General features: G+C 58.2%; 3 protein-coding genes and 2 non-coding genes across 7 annotated transcripts; 4 read left to right on the top strand and 1 right to left on the bottom strand.

The window, feature by feature from the left end:
* The first annotated feature begins 1,149 nt into the window (after positions 1-1,149).
* On the top strand, positions 1,150-5,606 carry SHFL (shiftless antiviral inhibitor of ribosomal frameshifting). Its single transcript, XM_059696877.1, has 8 exons — positions 1,150-1,415; positions 1,885-2,008; positions 2,153-2,202; positions 3,734-3,772; positions 3,961-4,110; positions 4,539-4,642; positions 4,771-4,925; positions 5,309-5,606. The coding sequence occupies exons 1-8, from the start codon at positions 1,395-1,397 to the stop codon at positions 5,527-5,529; spliced, it is 864 nt and encodes a 287-aa protein (XP_059552860.1). The 5' UTR covers positions 1,150-1,394; the 3' UTR covers positions 5,530-5,606.
* Positions 5,565-12,445, bottom strand: ANGPTL6 (angiopoietin like 6). Its single transcript, XM_059696878.1, has 7 exons — positions 12,332-12,445; positions 11,182-11,268; positions 8,448-9,015; positions 7,613-7,787; positions 6,917-7,104; positions 6,572-6,842; positions 5,565-5,991 (listed from the first exon to the last, which is right to left on the bottom strand). The coding sequence occupies exons 3-7, from the start codon at positions 9,006-9,008 to the stop codon at positions 5,801-5,803; spliced, it is 1,386 nt and encodes a 461-aa protein (XP_059552861.1). The 5' UTR covers positions 9,009-9,015; positions 11,182-11,268; positions 12,332-12,445; the 3' UTR covers positions 5,565-5,800.
* Positions 12,446-13,540: 1,095 nt separating this feature from the next.
* On the top strand, positions 13,541-20,182 carry LOC132235079 (suppressor of SWI4 1 homolog). 3 transcript variants are annotated; one of them, XM_059696875.1, is made up of 13 exons: positions 13,541-13,652; positions 13,740-13,910; positions 14,405-14,506; positions 14,693-14,743; positions 14,846-15,016; positions 15,725-15,801; positions 15,991-16,098; positions 16,385-16,508; positions 16,590-16,668; positions 16,779-16,908; positions 16,979-17,142; positions 17,220-17,303; positions 18,976-20,182. In XM_059696875.1, exons 1-13 carry the CDS (start codon positions 13,635-13,637, stop codon positions 20,076-20,078), a joined length of 2,382 nt encoding a protein of 793 aa, XP_059552858.1. In that variant the 5' UTR covers positions 13,541-13,634; the 3' UTR covers positions 20,079-20,182. The 3 variants fall into 3 exon arrangements, with proteins under 3 accessions (XP_059552858.1, XP_059552856.1, XP_059552857.1); XM_059696873.1 differs by lacking the exon at positions 18,976-20,182 and having other exon boundaries at positions 13,577-13,657; positions 17,220-17,579; XM_059696874.1 differs by lacking the exons at positions 13,541-13,652; positions 13,740-13,910; positions 14,405-14,506; ... (7 more) ...; positions 16,979-17,142; positions 17,220-17,303 and adding an exon at positions 17,436-17,927.
* Positions 14,549-14,629, top strand: LOC132236351 (small nucleolar RNA SNORD105). Its single transcript, XR_009453281.1, has one exon. It is a non-coding gene; the product is annotated as a small nucleolar RNA SNORD105 (small nucleolar RNA).
* On the top strand, positions 15,836-15,915 carry LOC132236361 (small nucleolar RNA U105B). Its single transcript, XR_009453289.1, has one exon. It is a non-coding gene; the product is annotated as a small nucleolar RNA U105B (small nucleolar RNA).
* Positions 20,183-20,274: the final 92 nt, after the last annotated feature.

Below are 20,274 nucleotides of genomic sequence, written 5' to 3'. Positions count from 1 at the left end.
TAAAATAATCTACAGAATTTATTGGTATAACTGTCCTTGTATATTATTTGTAAGTAAATATCCAACTGGGGGTGAAGCTTCAACATTTTTACTGATAGGGGTGCACAATTGGAAAACAAATTTAGAATCATTTATCCTAATGCAATTGCCCTCCGCCCCCTGACCCCCGCCCCCGTACCCCACCCCCCACCCAGGACATCTGGCATTGTCTGGAGACATTTTCAGTTGTCAACCACTGGGGGAGGGGTGCCCCTGGCATCTAAGGGTGGAGGCCAGGGATGCAGGTCAACATCCTACAGAGCAGGCTCCCGCACAAATAACTCTCCAGCCCAAAATGTCACTAGGAGGTTGAGAAGCCTGGCCTAAAGCACCAGACTCTCTCTTGATTCCGGCGTCTTTGCACCGGCTGCTTCCTTCTCCCCACTCTTCCTCATCTAGCTAAATTTACTGCTAAAACCTCAAAGCTCAAGCCGCCCCCTCCTCCAAGAAGCCATCCCTGCCGCCTATAAGCTGGGCCAGAGCCCCTCCTAAGGGCCCCTCCAGCCCCCTCTGCCGAGCGGGTAAGAATCAGCTTGGATCCAGGGAGTCTCAACCTTCAGATTTACAATGCAAATCCCTGCAGCCGCTGACCGCCGGGTTCGGCCGCCTGCTGGGACCAGGTGCTTTTCTCAAGCACCTCCCCCATGCCCCAAGGCCTGTCCCTGGGAACCCGCAGCGAGGCAGCCCGGTGCTAGTTCGCCTACTAGTTTGCATGCGAGGATTCCACCCGGGGTCTCAAATCCTGGCAAATATACACACGCGCGCGCGCACACACACGCACACGTAGGATGTAGTCACTATTTTCATCCCCATTTTACAGAGGAGTACACTGAGGTTCAGAGGGGACCTGGCCAGAGACTCAAGAAAGACGTAGGGGTCCAGGTCCTCATTAGCGCCTGATCCTGGGGGGAGGGGAGAGGGCGAGGCGCTGAGGGACCAGGAGCTCGAGGGGGCGGGGGCGCGCACACCCGCAGCGGCCTGGGGATGCGGCCCCGCCCCCACGAGGGACGTGAAGACGCGGACCCCGCGCAGCGTGGGGACATGTGACCGACCGCAGCGGCCGCGCCGCCTCCCCACCCCGAGGTCTGCGCGCTCCGCCGCCGGGTGCAGACCCCCGCCGCCCTCCGCGGTTTGGGGCGCAGAGCAGAGGCGGAGCCAGGGCGGGGCCAGCGCTTCATCCTCCCCTCGCCACCCACCACCCACCACCCACCCATCGAAAGCGAAAGGGAAGGAAGGGCGGGGCCTGCCGGAGCCCCTCCCCTGCTCTGCGCGCGGCTGGACCGCGGGGCTCGTCCCAGCCGGGGGGCGCGGAGCGCGCAGTGCGGACCCTCGCGGGCACCTGCGCGGCGGCCACCATGTCTCAGGAAGGTGTGGAGGTAGGAGAGGACTGCGGCGGGGCCGGGGACCCGCGAACGATGCCCGGGAGGGACCAGGGCCGCGGAGAGGGCTTCGCACTTCCTGGGGACACCCTCCGAAGCCCAGACCTTCCCCCGCTGGCGCTCGTCCCCACTCCCCACCCCCGCAGGAAGGAGAGTGGCGGCCCCCTCCCCCAGAGCGACAGGAGGCCTCCTCGACGAAAAGCGGGGGCCGCAGGGTCAAGGGTCAAAGGCCAGGGGCTACCTGGCCGGCCTCCCTCCGAGCCTGGGAAGCTTGCCCCAGTCCGCACCCTCCCCCAGTGTCCAGTGAGGACTTTGGCTTTTTCCAGGAAATGCCACGGAGGATGGAGATGGGAGGTTCGGAGGCCAAAGCTAAGGGTCAAGTTCAGGCGGGGAGAAGGGTGTCTAGAAATGGGGGGAGGGCAGTGGCTCTCCTCCCCCCATCGGAGCCCCCCTGTCCCCACCCCAGCTGGAGAAGAGCGTCCGGCGCCTCCGGGAGAAGTTTCATGGGAAGGTCTCCTCCAGGAAGGCGGGGACTCTGATGAGGAAATTTGGCAGCGACCACACCGGAGTGGGCCGCTCCATCGTGTACGGTGAGCGGGCGGCAGGCTGGGGGTAGGGGGCATGGTCAGGAAGGCAGGTACAGGCCTGAGATCCTCTCTTGGGAGGGTCTGGGGACCTGAAACTCCCACAAGGTCTTTCAAGGGTCCTTCACTTACACTTAGTCTCCCCACCAGGAGTAAAGCAGAAAGATGGGCAGGAACTGAGTCACGACCTGGATGCCCAGGTAAACTGCCTCCTGCTCCTCAAAGGACAGGGTAACGGGAGGGAGAGCAGGGGGAACCCGGCCCGTCCATGGCGAGCCCCTCGGGGCACTGCCACGTCACAACTCATGGTCCAACCACATGTACTCACTCCTCAGTTGCAGGGAGCCTGCAGACAGATGTCCATTACATGCTGATGCTATTAAATGGGGGAGAGACATGGAACTGGGCAGTGACGGGAGCCAGGAAGAATGTCGTCATAGAGGAGGCGAGAGGTCAGGGAGAGCTTCCTGGAGGGGGTGTTGCCAACTCTTCAAGGCTGGAGGCTAGTGATCCCTGGGCATGGAGGGGTCAGAAAGGGTCGACCTGGAAGAGGGAATGGCTGAGCGAAGGAATGCAAACAGGCTGGGATGAGCAGGAGAGGGGGCAGAGAGGGGGCAGAGGAGCTCATGTGTTGAATGAATGAATGAGTGAATGAATGAAAGGCTTTGAGGCACAGGAACGTCATGACCACTTTGCCCTGTGGTGGCTTTGGTAGCTGATGCACTGTGGGTTTTGCCTGCCTGAAAAGCCCCGCATAGAGCTGTTAAAGAGTATAATAAAGCATGTATTATATTCTTGCATTTATACCTATAAAGAGTATGATGAAACATAATAGCGAAGAGCCCTGGCTGGTGTGGCTCAGTTGACTGAGCGTTGCCCTGTGCACCAAAAGGTCTCCAGTTCAGTTCCCCCTCAGGGCACATGCCCAGGTTCCGTTCCCAGTCGTGGTGCATACGGGAGGCAACTGATTGATGTTTCTCTCTCACACATCAATGTTTCTCTCTCTTCCTCTCCTTTCCTCTCTCTAAAATGAATAAAAACCTATTTTTAAATAATAACAGTAAAGAGTAGCATTGATTGAGCACTTCCCTTGCAACAGGGCTCCAGGAATTTTACCTGTTGACTCATTTCATTGCCACAGTGGCCCCATGAGACAGGTCCTGTTATTTATTGTCGTTTTACGGATAAGGCAACGGAGACACAGAGTGATGAAGTCACTGGCCAGGATTACACAGCATGCAGGTGGCAGCTGGGATTTGAACCCCAGCCACCCAGTCAGGGTCTGAGCTCTGAGATACCCCTCATTAGGGACCCAGCTGAAAGTAATGGAGCCAGGGGGTGGTACCTGCTTCTGTCTGAGCCCAGCGCTGGAACACTTAGCCTAAAGCAGTGTGGCCTCAGAGGGGCCGCCTGTCCCAGTGCCAACAAGTGTGTGGCATTTGCGAGCAGGATGGGAGCATGGGGTCCAGGCCTGCGCCACTGCACTCTCGGGGTGATCCCAGGCAGGCTGTCTCCTGGCTCTGGGTCTCAGTGTCCCCATCTGAACAATGAGGATAACAAGTATGCTCACCTCCCAGAACTGTGTAAGGATAGCAGGGGTCACGCACCTGGCTCTCAGCTAGTGACTGCTGCTCCATCAGCTCCTTGTGAGTTAGGGACCCTCCCCCAACAAACGAGGTGAAAGAGGCCTGAGCTGAATCCCCAGCCTCTGCCCCTGGTATCTCCACCCAGGACCCACCGGAGGACATGAAGCAGGACCAAGACATCCAGGTGTGTCCAGTATCTGGGAATGGGGGAGGTGGAGCAGGGAGGACCCCCATGGGGGAGAGAGGGGTACATCCTAGGGAAACGAGGGGGCCCATCTGTTGGGAGTATGGAACTGACATATGTTTATGTTGTTGGAGGAGGGCTGACCACCCTCTCGTGCTCACCACCACCCCACCACCCCCGTTCCACAGGCAGTGGCAACCTCCCTCCTGCCGCTGACGCAAGCCAACCTACGCATGTTCCAACGTGCCCAGGAAGACCTTATCCCTGCCGTGGATCGGCAGTTTGCCTGCTCCTCCTGCGACCATGTGTGGTGGCGCCGTGTGCCCCAGCGGAAGGAGGTGACAACCCAACCCCGGGCCTTGACTCCTTGACTGTCGTGTCCCCCATCCTCAGCATCTGAAGCTCTGACTGCAGATGTTCGGCCTCTGAGAGTTCATCCCCAATTCCCCACCCTGAGCTGGACTTCTGACCTCCAACTCGAGCTCAGCCCTTACCCCAGAGCTCTGACTCCACAGTTTGACAGCTACCGCAGAAATCAAAGCTGACTCCGAAAACACAACCCCAAATCTGGCTTCTGAACCCCCCTGACCAGTGATGTGCTCCTGGCAAATGCTTAAGAACCAACTCTTGCAGCATAGGCCTGGGATGGAGCCTAGACTTGTAGTGTTTACCAATTTCCATGGTGTAAATATTCCCACTTTGGCCAATATCAAGCTACCAGAGTTCTCTTCTGAGAGTAAGCCCACACCCTTCTCCACACCCACAGGTGTCTCGGTGCAGGAAATGCCGAAAGCGCTATGAGCCAGTACCCGAGGACAAGATGTGGGGTGTGGCTGAGTTCCACTGCCCCAAGTGCAGGCACAAGTTCCGGTGAGGATGCTGACCCCCACCTCGCCCCTCAGCCCTGCCCCACCCCAGCCCTGCCCTCCCTGCCTTGGCCCCACTGCAGCCCAGCTTCACCCTCACCCTCAGACCCTCATGGCCCTGCCTGCCCACAGGGGCTGGGCACAGATGGGGTCCCCATCCCCTTGTTATGGGTGTGGCTTTCCGGTGTATCCGACACGGATCCTCCCTCCGCGCTGGGACCGGGACACGGATCACCGCAGCACCCACACCCACTCCTGCTCAGCTGCTGACTGCTTCAACCGGCGAGGTAAGGACCTGGCCTGGCCTCCCCCAACTCTGGGTGGGCTACTTGGCTTTTACTTCAGCCCCTTCTTCCATGTCTTCTCTGGCGCCCCGAGTCTCTGTGGCCTCCAACGCTACCTCCCATTGCATCAGCCACCTTCCATGGTCTCGCGCATGAGGCTCTGTATTCTTGGTTCCTGTTTTGTCTTCTGAAGTCTCAGGTGATGCCCATGTCCCTGGGTCTCCTGTGGCTTTGACACCTGTGACTTTCACGTCTGAATTTCCTGTAGCTCTGAGTCTGTATCCTCAGCCCCTTCCCTCCCCAGAGCGCCCTTGGCCTCAGCCCCCTTGTCCCCAGAGTCTCATGTGACTTCAAGCTCCAGGACCTCAGAACCCCTCCTTTCCCAGAGCCCCATGTGCCTGGGACATCCTGCGCACACCCCAAGAGCCGGAAGCAGAACCACCTGCCCAAAGTCCTGTACCCCAGCGACCTCCACATCAGCAGTGGCTCCACGGTGGGCACCTGCCTGAGCCAGGGGAGCCTCCTAGAACACCTGGACAACCTCATCCTGGAGGACCTGAAGGAGGAGGAGGAGGAAGAGGAGGAGGAGGGTGGGCCCCAGGAGTGACCCGTGCCAGGTGTGGATGCAAACCAGACACAGTCTGTAGATACTTTGTGTTGTTATAAAATACGAGCTCAAACCGAGATCTGAGTGCCCTTGGGGAGCCACACGGGCTGGAGATGTTGGCAGGGGGATTCCTGGGTCCTCCTTTCAGAGTCCTGGGGAGCAGATCCACAGTGGGAGGGTCTGTGGGACGGGGCTCACACCGAGCCATAAAGGAGGTGTGGCCAGGACAACTTGGGCTCCTGCTGACAGACATCCCCTGGGGGACAGATGGTCACAGCCTCAGGGGCCGGATCAGCATGGCCGCCTTCTTGAGAGAGTAAGCCCCGCCACGAAACTCAGCCCAGTAGACCCCGTCCTGGTAGCGGTTGCGGTAGTGGCCACCACGGTGCCACACACCATTGAGGTTGGAGTGGGCACAGGCATGGTACCACCAGCCTCCCCGGTGGTACAGGGCACAGTTACCTGAGGGGAGAGAGAGAGAGTCCACGTCCTCTCACCATAATAAAAGCTTCTACCAGTACCTCACTAGTGCAAGGCTTTAGCCAGGCATCCCCTTCCCCACTCCCCCGCCCCCGCCCCCCCCCCCCCCCCCCCCGCGGGCACTTTCTTCTTCAGAGTAATGGCCTTAATTCCTTCCCTATCCCCTTACCAAAGTACAAGTCACACTTTTCCTATCCTTTCTGCAAACGAGGATCTCTACCTCTCATTCCTTTACCAGGGAAAAAAATCTCTACTTTCTTTCTAAAACAGCGGTTCTCAACCTGTGGGTCGCGACCCCTTTGGCGGTCGAACGACCCTTTCACAGGGGCCGCCTAAGACCATCCTGCATATCAGATATTTACATGACGATTCATAACAGTAGCAACATGACAGCTATGAAGTAGCAACGAAAATAATTTTAAGTTTCTGTTCTCTTGCATACCCTTACCAAAGAGAAATCTTACCCATCCCTTCCGTTCTTTGACTAGAAGTACCATCTCCCTTACTCCCCACCCTCCCCTTCCCTCCACCCCCCCCCCACACCCCAATAAGAGCTCCTTACCAGAATAGGAGTCTCGATCCCTATCCACAGTGCTGAAAGGCTTGTCATTGTGCCAGGAAAGAGAGTCTCCCGCATCTCCATGGTACTGGCCCAGCCGTAGGCGGTAGTGGTCACTCTCGGGCTCCAGGGAGAAACCATCATAGTGGGCGCGTGCACCGCGGCCTCCCCAATCCTCCAGGAGCACCAGGAGCTCGTTGTCCCCACGGCTGGTCAGCTGATGCACCGGTTCAAGGCCCAACCAGTGTTCCCCATCAGGCTGCCCGAAGCCCGCCTGGCAGGAAAGTCAGGAAGTTAGGAGCAGGTCCCCTCCCCTGCCCAGCCCTGCCCCTGCCTACCTGCGCTCACCTTGTAGTGCTGCCAGGTAGTGAAAAAGTTGACTGAACCGTCTTGCCGCCTCTGGATCACCGTCCAGCCTCCACCCTCCAGCTGTTGCTCACACCATGCTGACACCACATGCCGGCCCAGTCGCAGCTCGTACACGCCACTCTGCCCATGGCCTGCCCGGTGTGCCTCTGCACAATCTTGCCATGGGCCTGTGGGCACAGAGATATGGAGTAAGTACAGCCTGGACCAACCAACCCCTTATTGAAATAAGAGTCCTAATTTGCACTGGTCCCCTCACCAGAATAGCAGTGTTCTCTCTTCCATTCTCTCCTCAGAATAAGTGCTCCAGTACCGATTTCCTTACCTGAATAAGACTGAGTCACTCTTCTCTCACGACAGCACATGTAGATCCTGGAGTTCTTAAATCCCGGTAAAATGGTCTCCTCACCAGAATAAGAGTCCTGAACATGGCCCTCTGAACGAGCTCAAATTCTCACCAAAGTAGCAGTCTTAAATTCCCTGACCCCTCACTAAAATAAAAGCGCCTCCTTCCCTGTTTTCATACCAGAGTAAGAATTTTGGTTTTTATCAGAATAAGAGCCACAGCCCCTCGTTCAGTCACCAGGGTAAAATTTCCTTCAGTCCTCTCACCGTGAGAGGAATATACCATAAAAATCCTGGCTCATCACACCCCCAGCAGCCCTGCCCTCATCTTACCTGCTGGCTTGGTGGGGACTGCAGGGTGCCCTGCAGGTAAGGGAAAGGCCAGGGTCCCCTGCTGTCTCAGGGTCTGGTCTCTCTGGGACTCTGGGGCTGGGTCTAACCTGCTGTTGTCACTGGTGCCACCCACCAGACTGACCGGAACCACCGGTACCAGGGGCGGTGGCAGGACCTGGGTGACCAAGAGAATCATGTGATTGCATTAACCCTCAGCCCAGGCCACCTTGGTCTCCTCCATCTCCATCTCTCAGCATCCAGATGGGTAGGAGGTCAGGCAGGGGCAGGAACTGATCCTCCCCAAATGCCCAATTCTAGCTTCAAGGACAGGCAGAGTTGAGCTTACATTCCCGCTCCAGTGTGCACGGCTTAACTAATCCGTGCCTCCAAATCCTTTCCTTTAAAGTGAAAATAATGAGTGCCTGCAACAATGAGGAATAACTTACTGAATGCTTTCAACAACCCTGTAAGGTAGGGACTGTCCCAGAGCAACAATCTCTTATTCAAAACCCAGGCCCAGACACGTTCCAGAATTCAGAATAATATGGCAGGAGTTAGGGACAGTAATACACAGCCTGTATTGTAACATTACATAACATCTCCATAACATGGGTCTTTGGTCTTTATCCACATAATGTGCTTGCTTGAAGGGTTCTAAGACTATTCATATGACGTGGATAAGTAAAGACTTCACGTGACCACCAGTTGCGTTTTGACCCGAAGGATTGTAGGCGGGAAATGTAGGAATCTGGGTTTGGGAACTTTTCGGGTTCAGGAGGCCCATCTTCCAGGCAACGCGCACAGGGAGTGGCGGCGGGGCTGCCGCGTGGGTTACCTGCTGCCCGCCCGCGCCCCCCGGACACAGGCGCTCCAGGCGGGCGATGAGGCTGCTCTGCTGGCTGACGAGCTGCGCCAGCTCCCGGAACTTGACGTCCAGCTGGTGGAAGCGGAGGGCGGCGCGCTGCGCCTCGGCGGAGGCGTTGAGCACGCGCTCCCCGAGCAGGGCCAGCGCCGCCGCGGGCTCCGCCCCCGGGCCCGGGCCCGCCTCGTGCTGCAGCTGCGCGCGCAGCTGGCCCAGGCGCGAGCTCAGGCCGCGGCTCTCCTTGCGCAGCGCGCGCACCTCGCCCGCCACCTCGCCGTCCGCCGCCGCCCGCCGCTGGAGCTCGCGCAGCAGCTCCTCGTGGCGGCCCACGCGCGCGCGCAGCGCCGCCACCTCGCTGGCGTTCACGGCCTCCGTGGCCGGGCGCGCGGCCGCCGGCCCGCTCCAGCACACGGCGCCCGTGAACTTCTGCTGCGGGAGCACGAAGGTGTAGGTGCAGCGCGGGGCGCCCGCCCGCGCCCAGGAGGCGCCCAGCAGAAGCAGCAGCTGCAGCGCGCGCAGCCCGGGTGCCCACATGGCGGACCTGCAGGCAGAGGACGGAGGGGAAGGAGAGGGAGGCCCGGGAGCCCAGACTCGACCCCCAACTCTCAGGCCGGGCCAAATCCAACTGCTCCCAATGCGTGTGTTTACACCTGCGTGGCTCCGGGCCCACCCAGGCCCACCTCGGTCCTCCCACCCCAAGGCTGGAGGCTGCCTAACAACGGGATCCCAGCCAGGCCTCTCTCCACTGAGTTCCAGGCATCCTGCGGGGCAGCATTGGTTCAGCGAGCATTGACTAGTGCCTACTGTGTGCCAGCCTCAGTGCAAGGCGCTGGGAATACAGTCGGAAACAAAATAAAATTCCTGCCTGGTGTGCAAGGAACAAAATAAAGTATGAGGTTAATAAAGTTTTAGATAGCACTCAGTGCTAAAGATAAAGATCAGAGAGACATGAAGCAATTTGAAAGGAGGGAAGACCTGCTGGAGAGGTGACCTTTGAACAAAGTACTGAAGAAGGAAGCCATGGGGATATCTAGGGGAGAAGAGCAGCCCTGGCAGGGGGAACAGCATGTGCAAAGGCCCTGAGGCTAGATCACGCCTGATGTATTAAAGCAGTGGTTCTAACCTTCCTCATGCCACGACCCTTTAATACAGTTCCTCATGTTGTGGGGACCCCCCACCATAAAATTATTTTCGTTGCTACTTCATAACTGTCATTTTGCTACTGTTATGAATTGTAATTTAATATCTGATATGCAGGATGTATTTTCATTGTTACAAATTGAACATAATTAAAGCATAGTGATTAATCACAAAAACAATATGTAATTATATATGTGTTTTCCGATGGTCTTAGGCGACCCCTTGTGAAAGGACCCACAGGTTGAGAACCACTGTATTAAAGGAACCTCAGGAGGCTGGAACAGAAGCAGGGCAAGTATGGTTAGAAGGGGGTGAGGTGGGGTGAGGGGCAAGTCTCACTCAGTCTAGTAGTGGACACCCCATTTCCCATGTCCTCATCAAAACTGCCTGGTGCCACACCCATACCCCAACACCCACATGCCCCAGGTCTGCTGTGTCCCCCAGGTGTTCCCCAATTTACACAGGTGACCTCCTATGAGTGTCCTCACTCAAGGTTGTGTACTCATAGCCACCACCTCTGACCCCGTAGGGTCCACACACGGGCCCCATTGCCTTCATTCCTAGGTTCACACCCTCTGAGATGGGGACACACCTGACTCCCATGTACACTTGCCAGCCCAGAGCACACCTCACGTGTCCGCACATCACCCCTCTCTGTACTAAGTTCTATGACCTAACCCGCACGTCCTGGTGGCAACACGGGCACATGTCCATGGTCTTTATCATCACACACATTGCCTCGTTCACACATTCAGCAAACACTCCGGGTGCCTGTTGTGTGCCAGGAGCCGTTCCAAGCGATGGGGACACAGGCATGACCAACACAGGCAAAATCCCTGCCCTCATGAGCTTGACATCTTGGTTGGGAAAATGGACGACGGACAGGTCAGAGGGTGATAAGTGCTTAGAAGGAACCTCAAGCCGGGAAGGGGTGGGAGTCCTGGGCTGGGGTGGGTGTTTTGAATAGAAGGGTCAGGCCTCTATTTAAAGAGAAGATGACACTTGGATGAAGACCTGAAGGAAGAGAGAGAAGGGGAAGAGCATTTAGGCAAAGGGAACAGCAGTGCAAAAGCCCTGAGGTGGGAGCTTGCTTGATATGCCCAAGGAATAGCAGGGAGGCCTGTGTGGCTGGAACAGTGAGCGAGGGGGAGAGTGGAAGGAAGGAAGAAGAGAGAGGTGAGGGGGAAATGTGTGCAGGACCCTGAGAACCTCCAGGAGGACTTGAGTTTTACCCTAACTCATGTGAGAACCAGGAGGGGTTCTGAGCTGGGAAAAGGCCCGTTCACGACTAAACTCACACACCAAGCACGAGCTTCCAAGGGCAGCAGGGAGCAGGGTCCTCTCCTAGCGCACCCCCCGCCCCCCTCTCCCCCCCCAAACACCAGGCCCCACTCTACAGAAAAGGACTGCATTTTCTGGAGCTGGAGTGTGTAACACCCACTGCCTACCAGGGTCTCAGCCTGAGGTGAGGGGGAGGCCGGGGAAGCCCTCCAGCCAAGGAGAGGCCCAGGTCTCCCACAGGACAGAATCGGCCTCCACCTGCCCTCCCACCCTCCTGCCCTCTCACCTCTCACAACCAAGATCCTGAATCCAGCGAGGAGGCCCGTAGCAGGCACAGAAGTCAGAGGAGGAGCCAAGGGTCCAGCAGGGGCCTCTGAGCAGGGGAAGGGAAGAGGCCAGTGGGAGAGCAGGGGGGAGGAGACTTGGTAACCCCCCAGCCCTACCAGCCCCCCATCAGAGCCTGGGACCACAGCTGGGATGCTGAGCCCAGGCGCTCTAACTGTAAATATTTAGCATTTTCCGCCTGAGAATTGAGGCCAAATTGCCAGACCCTCCTGCCCAGGCCACCAGAGCCTGATAACACAGGTCAGTGCCCTGGACATTCCCCCCGTAGCAGAACACAGAGCGTGGGAGGCTGCAGGCCCCAGGAAGCCGGGAAGATTCAGCATCAGACACATGGACACGCACAGAAAAGGACAACAGCCAACATCAGCAGTGGCACCTGCTGTGTATTAGGCGTGACTCTAAACACTTTACACCTTTTATCTCATTTAATCCTTGCAGCCTGAGCTGGCTTCTATGCGTAGCCTCATCTTGCAACAGGGAACACTGAGCCTCAGAGAGGGTGAGTGACTTGCTCACGGTCCCACAGGCCAAAAGGGTCCACAGTGGGATCTGCCCCAGCAGCTTGGCTCCAAAACTTGCACATATATATCGCGACAGTCACACACCCCTTTGTGAGCATAACAAGACAGGCAAGCCGCTGCACAAAGCAGCAAAGATAGACAGATAGAATCTGTGTGTGCGTGTGTGTCTGGGTATTTGCCTGGCATGTGCATACACACGCCTTTTCCAAAGACGTAACTGGAAACATGACACAGATTCAGGCAGCAGTGTTCAAAATATGTGCGCACACACACACATATACATCACAACTTAAAGGAAAAGATCCTGGGGACTGATTGTGTCTGTACCTGTGTGCCAGACACTTACACACCCAGGTACACGCAGTCACACACTGACAAGCACAGAGATGCAGATCAGTGTGCTCCCGGTTGTCTAGTGAGACACTGATACCTGCCCCCACACACACCCTAGTGCACGTGTTTCCATTTGTCCACACACTGTCACATCCTCACACTGGGAAAGTCATGCAGGGACAGAAACAGGCAGAAGTCATCATCCAGCCATTTTTTCAGGGGTACGAAAAGACTCACGCAGAGCCTCCAGAGCACAGGTCTGGGATCTGCAACCCGTGCGAAGGCCTCCTCCACCAGCAGCCTTTCCTGCGTTCCGTTCCTACTGTCCTCAACTCGCAACCCAAGTGGACTCCTGGGCTGAAAGAGGAAATGGTCCTCCCAGATCTAAGAGAGGCTGCCAAGCTGGGCTCCAGCCTGGACTGGGGCCCCCCACCCGCAGCCCCCTCCAGCTTCCCCCATTGGCAGCAGAGAGAGAAAAAACCTCCTAAGTGACAGAGAGGCTGACATAAGCGCGAGTCTGAAAGACAGGGAAGGGGAGAGACGTGGGGGAAATGGGGAGACATGGGGAGTCCGGAGAGAGAGGATATGAGAGAAATGGGGTAGGGACAGGGAGAGAGAGAGAGAGAGAGAGAGAGAGAGAGAGGAGAAAGATGGAAAGAAATAATGAAAGTGGCAGAAACAAAGTTGGGGAAGAGGGAGACAGGGAGGAGACAGAGATGGGGAGGAGGAGGCAAAGTGGGGGAAGAATTGGGAGAATTGGGGAGGGGGGACAGAGGAAGCAGGAAGGCAGCTGGGGGAGGGAAGGCAGATGTGAGAGGAAGCAAATGGGACAGGGAGAGAGATGTTGGGGGCATCCCTTCCCCTCACCCCAAGGTTCTGGGGAAGAAGCCAGAGGCCTGAGGCCAAGACTGGGGCTTTGAGCGGAAACCGGAGATGAATTTTTCACCAAGCGCCGAATTGCTTTGAGTTTCCAGAGGTGATGTGGAGTTTCCATCCTCAGCTGGTGTGCAGACAAGACCCTCTGGGGAGGACAGCTGGCCCTCAGGAGCTGGGGGCCCAAATGAGTAATCGGCCATGGCGCTACTCCCTTTTCTGGTTGCTCCCCAAGTGCCTGGTGCCAGTGTGCCAAGCACTGGGCGTACGTACATCGTCTCTCTTAATTCACGAGTCAGGACTTAAATGACTTATCATATTCACTTTAGGATACATTAGAAGCCTCGGGGTGCAGACATTGGTTCTCAAAATCGCACCGCTGGCGGAAATGACCGAGGCGGGATTCGAACCTGCGCTTCATTTCTCGGAGCGCTCAAAAGCTGCGGAGCCGCGCGGCCCCGCCCCGGTTTCCATGGAAACAGCCACCAAGTGTCTCCATAGCAATACATCAATGATTTCCCCACCCCACCACGCTGTCTGATGCGTATACCCATAGGGTGACGTCATCGCTCAGCGCCGCCTCACGTGACCACCTCTCCAGCGCCGGAAGTGAACGGCACGGCGCCGGAAGCGGCCGGCGGAAGGTCCTCGTGGAGTAGACGCCAGCATGGGGCAGTCGGGGCGGGTGAGGTGCGGCAGCCCGGGAGGCGGGGAGCACGGGTGGGGACCCCGCGGAGTCGCCGGGCTCACCTGTCGCCTCTCGCCCCCGTAGTCCCGGCACCAGAAGCGCGCGCGCGCCCAGGCTCAACAACGCAACCTCGAGGCCTACGCCGCGCAGCCACACTCGTTCGTGTTCGCCCGGGGCCGCGCGGGTCGCGGCGTCCGGCAGCTCAGCCTGGACCTCCGGCGGGTCATGGAGCCGCTCACCGCCACCCGCCTACAGGTCTGCACCCTCCAGCCCACTTCCACTGACCGTTGAGGCTGCGAGGGTGCCGCCAGCCTCGCGGGGCCTCATTTTCCTCGGCTAGAGAAAGGGTCCCTTACGGGGACCGTCGTCCCTGCCTCAGCTTTGCGGGGCATGAACGCGCTCAGCTTAGGGCTTGGCCGGGTACCTGGAGTTTGTGGGTAAGAGGGGACTCTGGAATCAGCAAAGTTGAGTTGGAAACTTGACTTCTCTCAAAGGCCTGCAGCAAGTTACGTTTTAAACACGCTGGGCTTCTGTTGGCGCATTTGCAAAAGGGAGCGATGCTCGGTAAGCAAGGACAGAGGCAGCTCGCTAGTCGAGACAGTGCTCTAGGCGAGGCCAAGGGCAGTCCACGCCCCTCACCCCCTTTTCAGAAACATTAGATGCAGGAGAGGGCATAACAGTTTCAGCTTAGAGTCTTTGCTCAAAAGAGGAATGACTGATCATTTTTTTTTTCTTTTTCTAATATCCAGATACGCAAGAAAAATTCTCTGAAGGATTGTGTGGCAGTGGCTGGGCCCCTTGGGGTCACGCATTTCCTGATATTGAGCAAAACGGAGACTAATATCTACTTTGTGAGTGGATTCCTGCACCCATCTCCCCCATACCCTCCTTCTCCCCCAGCTCTCTTGATGAACCCATGTGCCTCTGAGCTGCCATGATTCTGGCTTCAAAGTAAACGCTCTGAAGAGATGGGGCCACCGTTCCCACTCCTGCTCCCCACCTGGATGCCTCCACCCTCATTGATTCTTTCTTTGTAGAAGCTGATGCGCCTCCCAGGAGGCCCCACCTTGACTTTCCGGGTCAACAAGGTAAGGCTCAGAGGTGAGAACCATGTGGGGTAGGAGCTGGGGTGGGGAATGACGCCCACCATGCGTGGCTGGTGGTCACCCCCTCCTCGCCCCGCCCTGCAGTACACACTGACACGTGACGTGGTCTCCTCGCTGCGCCGCCACCGCATGCACGAGCAGCAGTTCACCCATCCCCCCCTCCTGGTGCTCAACAGCTTCGGCCCCCTGGGCATGCACGTGAAGCTCATGGCTACTATGTTCCAGAACCTGTTCCCCTCCATCAACGTGCACAAGGTGGGCAGGGCCTGCGTGGGGGCAGGTGTGGGTGGATGGGGCAGGTAGCAGGTACCACACAGGTCCTAGGGCTGACTGCTCAGTCCTCACCTCCCAGCACTGAGGCTGAGAGTTCTGACTCCCAAGGTCAAGTCTCACTTGCATTCTATGTCATGGGACTCCCTTTGAACTGCCTTCCCATATGGCAGGTGGAAAACGCCAATGGTGCTTGCTTTTTAAAAAAAAATATATTTTCATTGATTTCAGACAGGAAGGGGGAGTGAGAGACAATCATGGATCGGCTGCCTCCTGGACACCCCCTCCTGGGGATCGAGCCTGCAACCGGGACATGTGCCCTTGACCAGAATCGAACCTGGGACCCTTCAGTCCGCAGGCCAATGGTGCTTTCTTGAGTGCTAGTTTAAGCAGTGTCCGTTGTGTTGTCATGCCCCACCTTAGGGGAACTGAGGCTGACAACTGAGGTTACTAGTCTGAGGTTAGTTATGGGCAACAGTTCCTAAGCCCTGGCACCAGTGGGCCTCAGATTCTGCTTGTTGGAGATGATCATCGGGGAGTTGGAGTGGGCGGCCTTGGTGGGCTGGAACCAGGTTTCTAGCCAGCAGTCCATGGACACCGCTTGCAGCCCCATCAGTCCCTGCAGGGCGTGGCCTGGCCTCCAGTACGCAGTGAGGCCTAAAGGAACTGACATGGCGCCGTGCCCCTTTCCAGGTGAACCTGAATACCATCAAGCGCTGCCTCCTCATCAACTACAACCCTGACACCCAGGATCTGGATTTCCGCCACTAGTGAGTACAGGCGGGGGAGGTGGGCTGTGCTGCTCTGTGTGCGGCTGATGACAGTGCTGCTCCTGAGACTCCGTGATTGCTCAGTCTCAAAGTAAACGCCCTGACGCACCATGAAAATGGGAGAGGGTAAGACTGGCCCCTGACTCTGTGACCCCTAACCCCCCACCTCACTCACTCCGGCCTCTGCAGTAGCATCAAAGTTGTCCCTGTGGGCGCAAGTCGTGGGATGAAGAAGCTTCTCCAAGAGAAGTTCCCCAACATGAGCCGCCTGCAGGACATCAGCGAGCTGTTGGCCACGTGAGGAAGGGGCAGAGTGGGAGGCTGCCATGGTCTAGGGCAGTGGGAGGCAAACTGCGGCTCGCAAGCCACATGCGGCTCTTTGGCCCCTTGAGTGTGGCTCTTCCACAAAATACCGACTTCTGCGCATGGGCCACGAAGTTTCAATCACGTTGTACATGTGCGCCCGCACGTGGTATTTTGTGGAAGAGCCGCATGTGGCTCGCAAGCCGTGGTTTGCCGGCCACGGGTCTAGGGGACCCCAGGAGCCTGGGGTTCCCTGCTGAGCTGTGTGTCCCTGGCACAGGGGTGCGGGACTGTCAGAGAGTGAGGCAGAGCCCGATGGCGAACACAACATTACGGAGCTACCCCAGGCCATCGCAGGGCGCGGCAACATGCGGGCCCAGCAGAGCGCTGTGAGGCTTACTGAGGTGAGGCCCAGTGGCTGAGGGGACTTCCTCCAGCAGCCCCAGCCCTGAAGAAGGACTGACTCTTCCTCCATGTCCCTCCAGATCGGACCTCGGATGACGCTGCAGCTTATCAAGATTCAGGAGGGTGTCGGGGAGGGGAACGTGCTCTTCCATAGTTTCGGTGAGGTCAGGGCTGGCGGGCACAGGGCCTGGGGTCTGAGGCCCCCCGAGGAGGGCTGTTAGGTGCAGTGGGCACACATGGATCTTGGTGAACCGTTTCTTCTTTCTAAGTGCACAAGACAGAGGAGGAGCTGCAGGCCATACTGGCAGCCAAGGAGGAGAAGCTGCGGCTCAAGGCCCAGAGGCAGGACCAGCAGGCCCAGAATGTCCAGCGTAAGCAGGAGCAGCGAGAGGCCCACAGGTGTGTGGTCGGCGGGTGGGGCAGGTCCCTGGTGCAGGCTGCTACACTGACCACCACTCCTCTCCTCCAGGAAGAAGAGCCTGGCGGGCATGAAGCGGGCACGGGCAGAGGCTGATGGGGACAGCGATGCTGAGGACCCTGGGGCCCCCCCAGAGGCAGAGAGGGCTGGCCAGCAGGAGGAGGAGGATGAAGCGGAGTACTTCCGCCAAGCAGTGGGCGAGGAGCCTGACGAAGGTGCTTGAGGGATCGGTGCAGCCGGGCACTGGAGCCTGTCCCTGCCCGGGTGACCCTGACACCATCTTTCTTCACAGACATGTTCCCAGAGGCCCAGCGGAGACGGTCCACCAGGCCTCCAAGCAAGAAGCAGCGGTTCAAGCAGCGGAGGCCAGACCGTGGCAGTGACCACAGGCCTCCAAAAGCCAAGGGCAGGCCCTGGGGTACCCAAGCCAAGCTGGGGCCTCAAGGGGCTGTTCAGAACTATGGCCGAGGCCGAGCACAGCCACCCAAGAGAGTGGCCTGAGGCTGAACGTGAGCAGTGGGTGAAATGCCCCAGATTGGGGCCCCAGAGATGCTGCCCTGGGCTCCTGCCTGGGTGTCCAGGTGCAGCCCTCAGTTTCCTTTCATAAAGGAGCTGGTTCCCCAACCTTCTAATAAACACTGATTTCCCATGAGGCAGAGGCTGCAGTTGGAATGAGGGGATCAGAGGCCACTGGGAGTTGGGCCTGGAAGTGTAGAATGGAGTGTGGAGCTCAGATTTGATCATGGTGGTTGGTCTGGGTCCTGGGCTCCTTCCCAACCTCCCTCAGACTGAGGTTTCCTGCCTGCCGAGGCCAGGTCTAGAGCGCCATGAGGAAGGAAGTGTGCAAACGGCTGGCTCAACAAGATCTGCCTGTGTGGGCGGTGGGTGGACCTGTGGAGGGAGGGGCCAACAGGCTGCTGTTCACTGGGGGTGGGACCCGGACACACTGTAGGCAGGAGCCCCAAAGGCAGGGCGAGGGCCATGGCGGACACGATCTCAGGTGAGGAGGGAGCACAGGGCCCTGGCCCCTGTGTACCCCGGGCTTGGGGTGGAGGTGGGAATGGGAGTGGGGATGGTGTAAGAAGCACGTCTGAAGCCAAGAACTAGAACAGGAAGGCAGAAGTGAGGGTGGAAACAGTCTGGTGAGGGAGGTCTGTGCACACCCTCCCTTCAGAAGGGACTTGTTCCTGGGGGTTTTACTTAAACAGTGATGAGAGCTATAGACTGTTTTGAGAGAAGATTAGCAGGGAAGGGGACTACGGGGAGCAGTGGAAATGTTAGGGTGGTCAGGACCAGAGGAAGACAGCCTTCAGGACGTCCGTGACTCAAAAAAGAGCCGCCAGCGCAAAGGCCCTGAGGCACATGTGCCTAAGAAAACCAGGAAGCAGACTGGCGGTTGCCAGGACCAGGAGATGAAAGCCAGTGGGTGGGAGCCAGACCTCCCTCAGGGCCTTGTGGGATGAGGCAAGCACTGGCTTTTCCTCCCAGGAAGGAGGGACCCCTAGAGTGGCCTCTGAGCAGAGGCACGGGGGCTGATAGGTGCTCACAGGCGCCCTCTGGAGGCTCGGGGAATAGATCAGGTGAGCGGAGCTGGGAGACCCGGGCCTAGGCTACTGTTGGTCCAGACAGGAGATGACGGGCTGGACACAAGTGCGTTAGGGGTGACAGATACTGAAGATGGGTGCTTGCTGGTGGATTGCAGTGAGGTCTGAGGGTCCCCTGACTCCTGTTCTCCATCCCAGTCCTGATGGCTCCCAGCCATTATTTCCAGTTTACATGGGTTCTTTGAGGGCAACAATTCCCCCTGGTTCTTCAAGGGTGCAGGACCCCAAGGGAGCCAAGGGAACTTGTCTTCTGACCGTTCTAGGCCTGATTCCCTCCATAGAAAGGAGCTGGACTCATCAAAAGTCCTCTTAGAAAGGGGTCATGCAGGCCTGGTGCCCAACAGGTACTCAGGCCTGACCGACAGCACAGCGCAGCTCTGAAAGCAGAGGCTGTGCTCAGCGAGGTGGGGGGCAGGGTTCACCCAGCCACACCCTCGCCCACAGGTGCCCCACCCTGCCCAGCCAACATCTCAGCAGCTGCTGATCGAATCCTCAGTGGCTTCCAGGAAGGCTTCCTGTGGCCCATTCTGGTGACCGAGTTTCTGGTGGCAGTGGCTGGCAACAGCCTGGCCCTCTACCGCTTCGGCACACAGGAGCAGCGCCCATGGCACCCAGCTGTGATCTTCTCAGTCCAGCTGGCTGTCAGCGATCTGTTCTACGCCCTGACACTGCCCCCGCTGGCTGCCTACTTCTACCCACCCAAACACTGGCGCTATGGGGAGGCCATGTGCCGCCTGGAGCGTTTCCTCTTCATCTGCAACACGCTGGGTAGCATCATCTTCATCACCTGCATCAGCCTCAACCGCTACCTGGGTGTCGTCCACCCCTTCTTCACCCGAAGTCACCTGCGTCCCAAGCACGCCTGGGCCATTAGTGCCGCGGGCTGGGTGCTGGCGGCCCTGCTGGCTGCACCCACCCTCAGCTTCTCCCACCTGACGACACCACAGCAAGAAGGCCGCTGCTCCGTGTCCAGGCCTGAGGCCTGCATCAAGTGCCTGGGGACTGCGAGTGACAACCAGCTCAAGGCCTACACAGCCTATAGCCTGGTGCTGATGGCACTGGGCTGCGGCCTGCCGCTGCTGCTCACCCTGGCAGCCTATGGCGCCCTTGGGCGGGCCGTGCTACGCAGCCACGGCATGACGGCAGCCGAGAAAATGCATGTGGTAGTATTGGTGGCCAGTGGTGTGGTGCTCTATGCTGGTTCCTATCTGCCCTACTTTGTCACACGTGTGATCAACGTGTCTGCCCGGCAGCGCTGGAGAGCCCGCTGCCCCTCCTTTGTGGACGAGACTCAGGCTGTGAAGGCATTGGACCTGGGGTCCTATGTGGGCCACCAGGTGACGCGGGGCCTTGTGCCCCTGGCCATCTGCATCCACCCGCTGCTCTACATGGCTGTAGCACCCAGCATAGGCTGCTGCCACCAATGCTGCCTTGGCTGCAAGGAGGGCCGGGCCTCAGAGAATGCTGAGAGCTCCAGCCAACCCCTGCCCCTCACCGCCACAGACACCAAAACCTTGGGGCCCCTGTCCCCTGCGCTGAGCCCATGACCTGACCTATTTTGAGCCTCCCCCCCACAAGGCACTGGAGCCCAGCAGCCGAACGGGTGAGAGAACAGCAGGGGTCAAACCACTTCCCCAGAGGCCTGTCATGGGAGCAGCAAGCACTCAGACCAGACAGGCAAGAGTTCTGCCCCCAGCACTAACCATGCGCAGGGCTACAGAGCAAACCTACGCAGGGGAAAGG

This window comes from Myotis daubentonii, chromosome 5, assembly GCF_963259705.1.
Source record: "Myotis daubentonii chromosome 5, mMyoDau2.1, whole genome shotgun sequence".
Lineage (NCBI taxonomy): Eukaryota > Metazoa > Chordata > Mammalia > Chiroptera > Vespertilionidae > Myotis > Myotis daubentonii.
The sequence above is the reverse complement of the archived record's forward strand: the minus strand, read 5'-3'. Positions and strand labels throughout refer to the sequence as shown.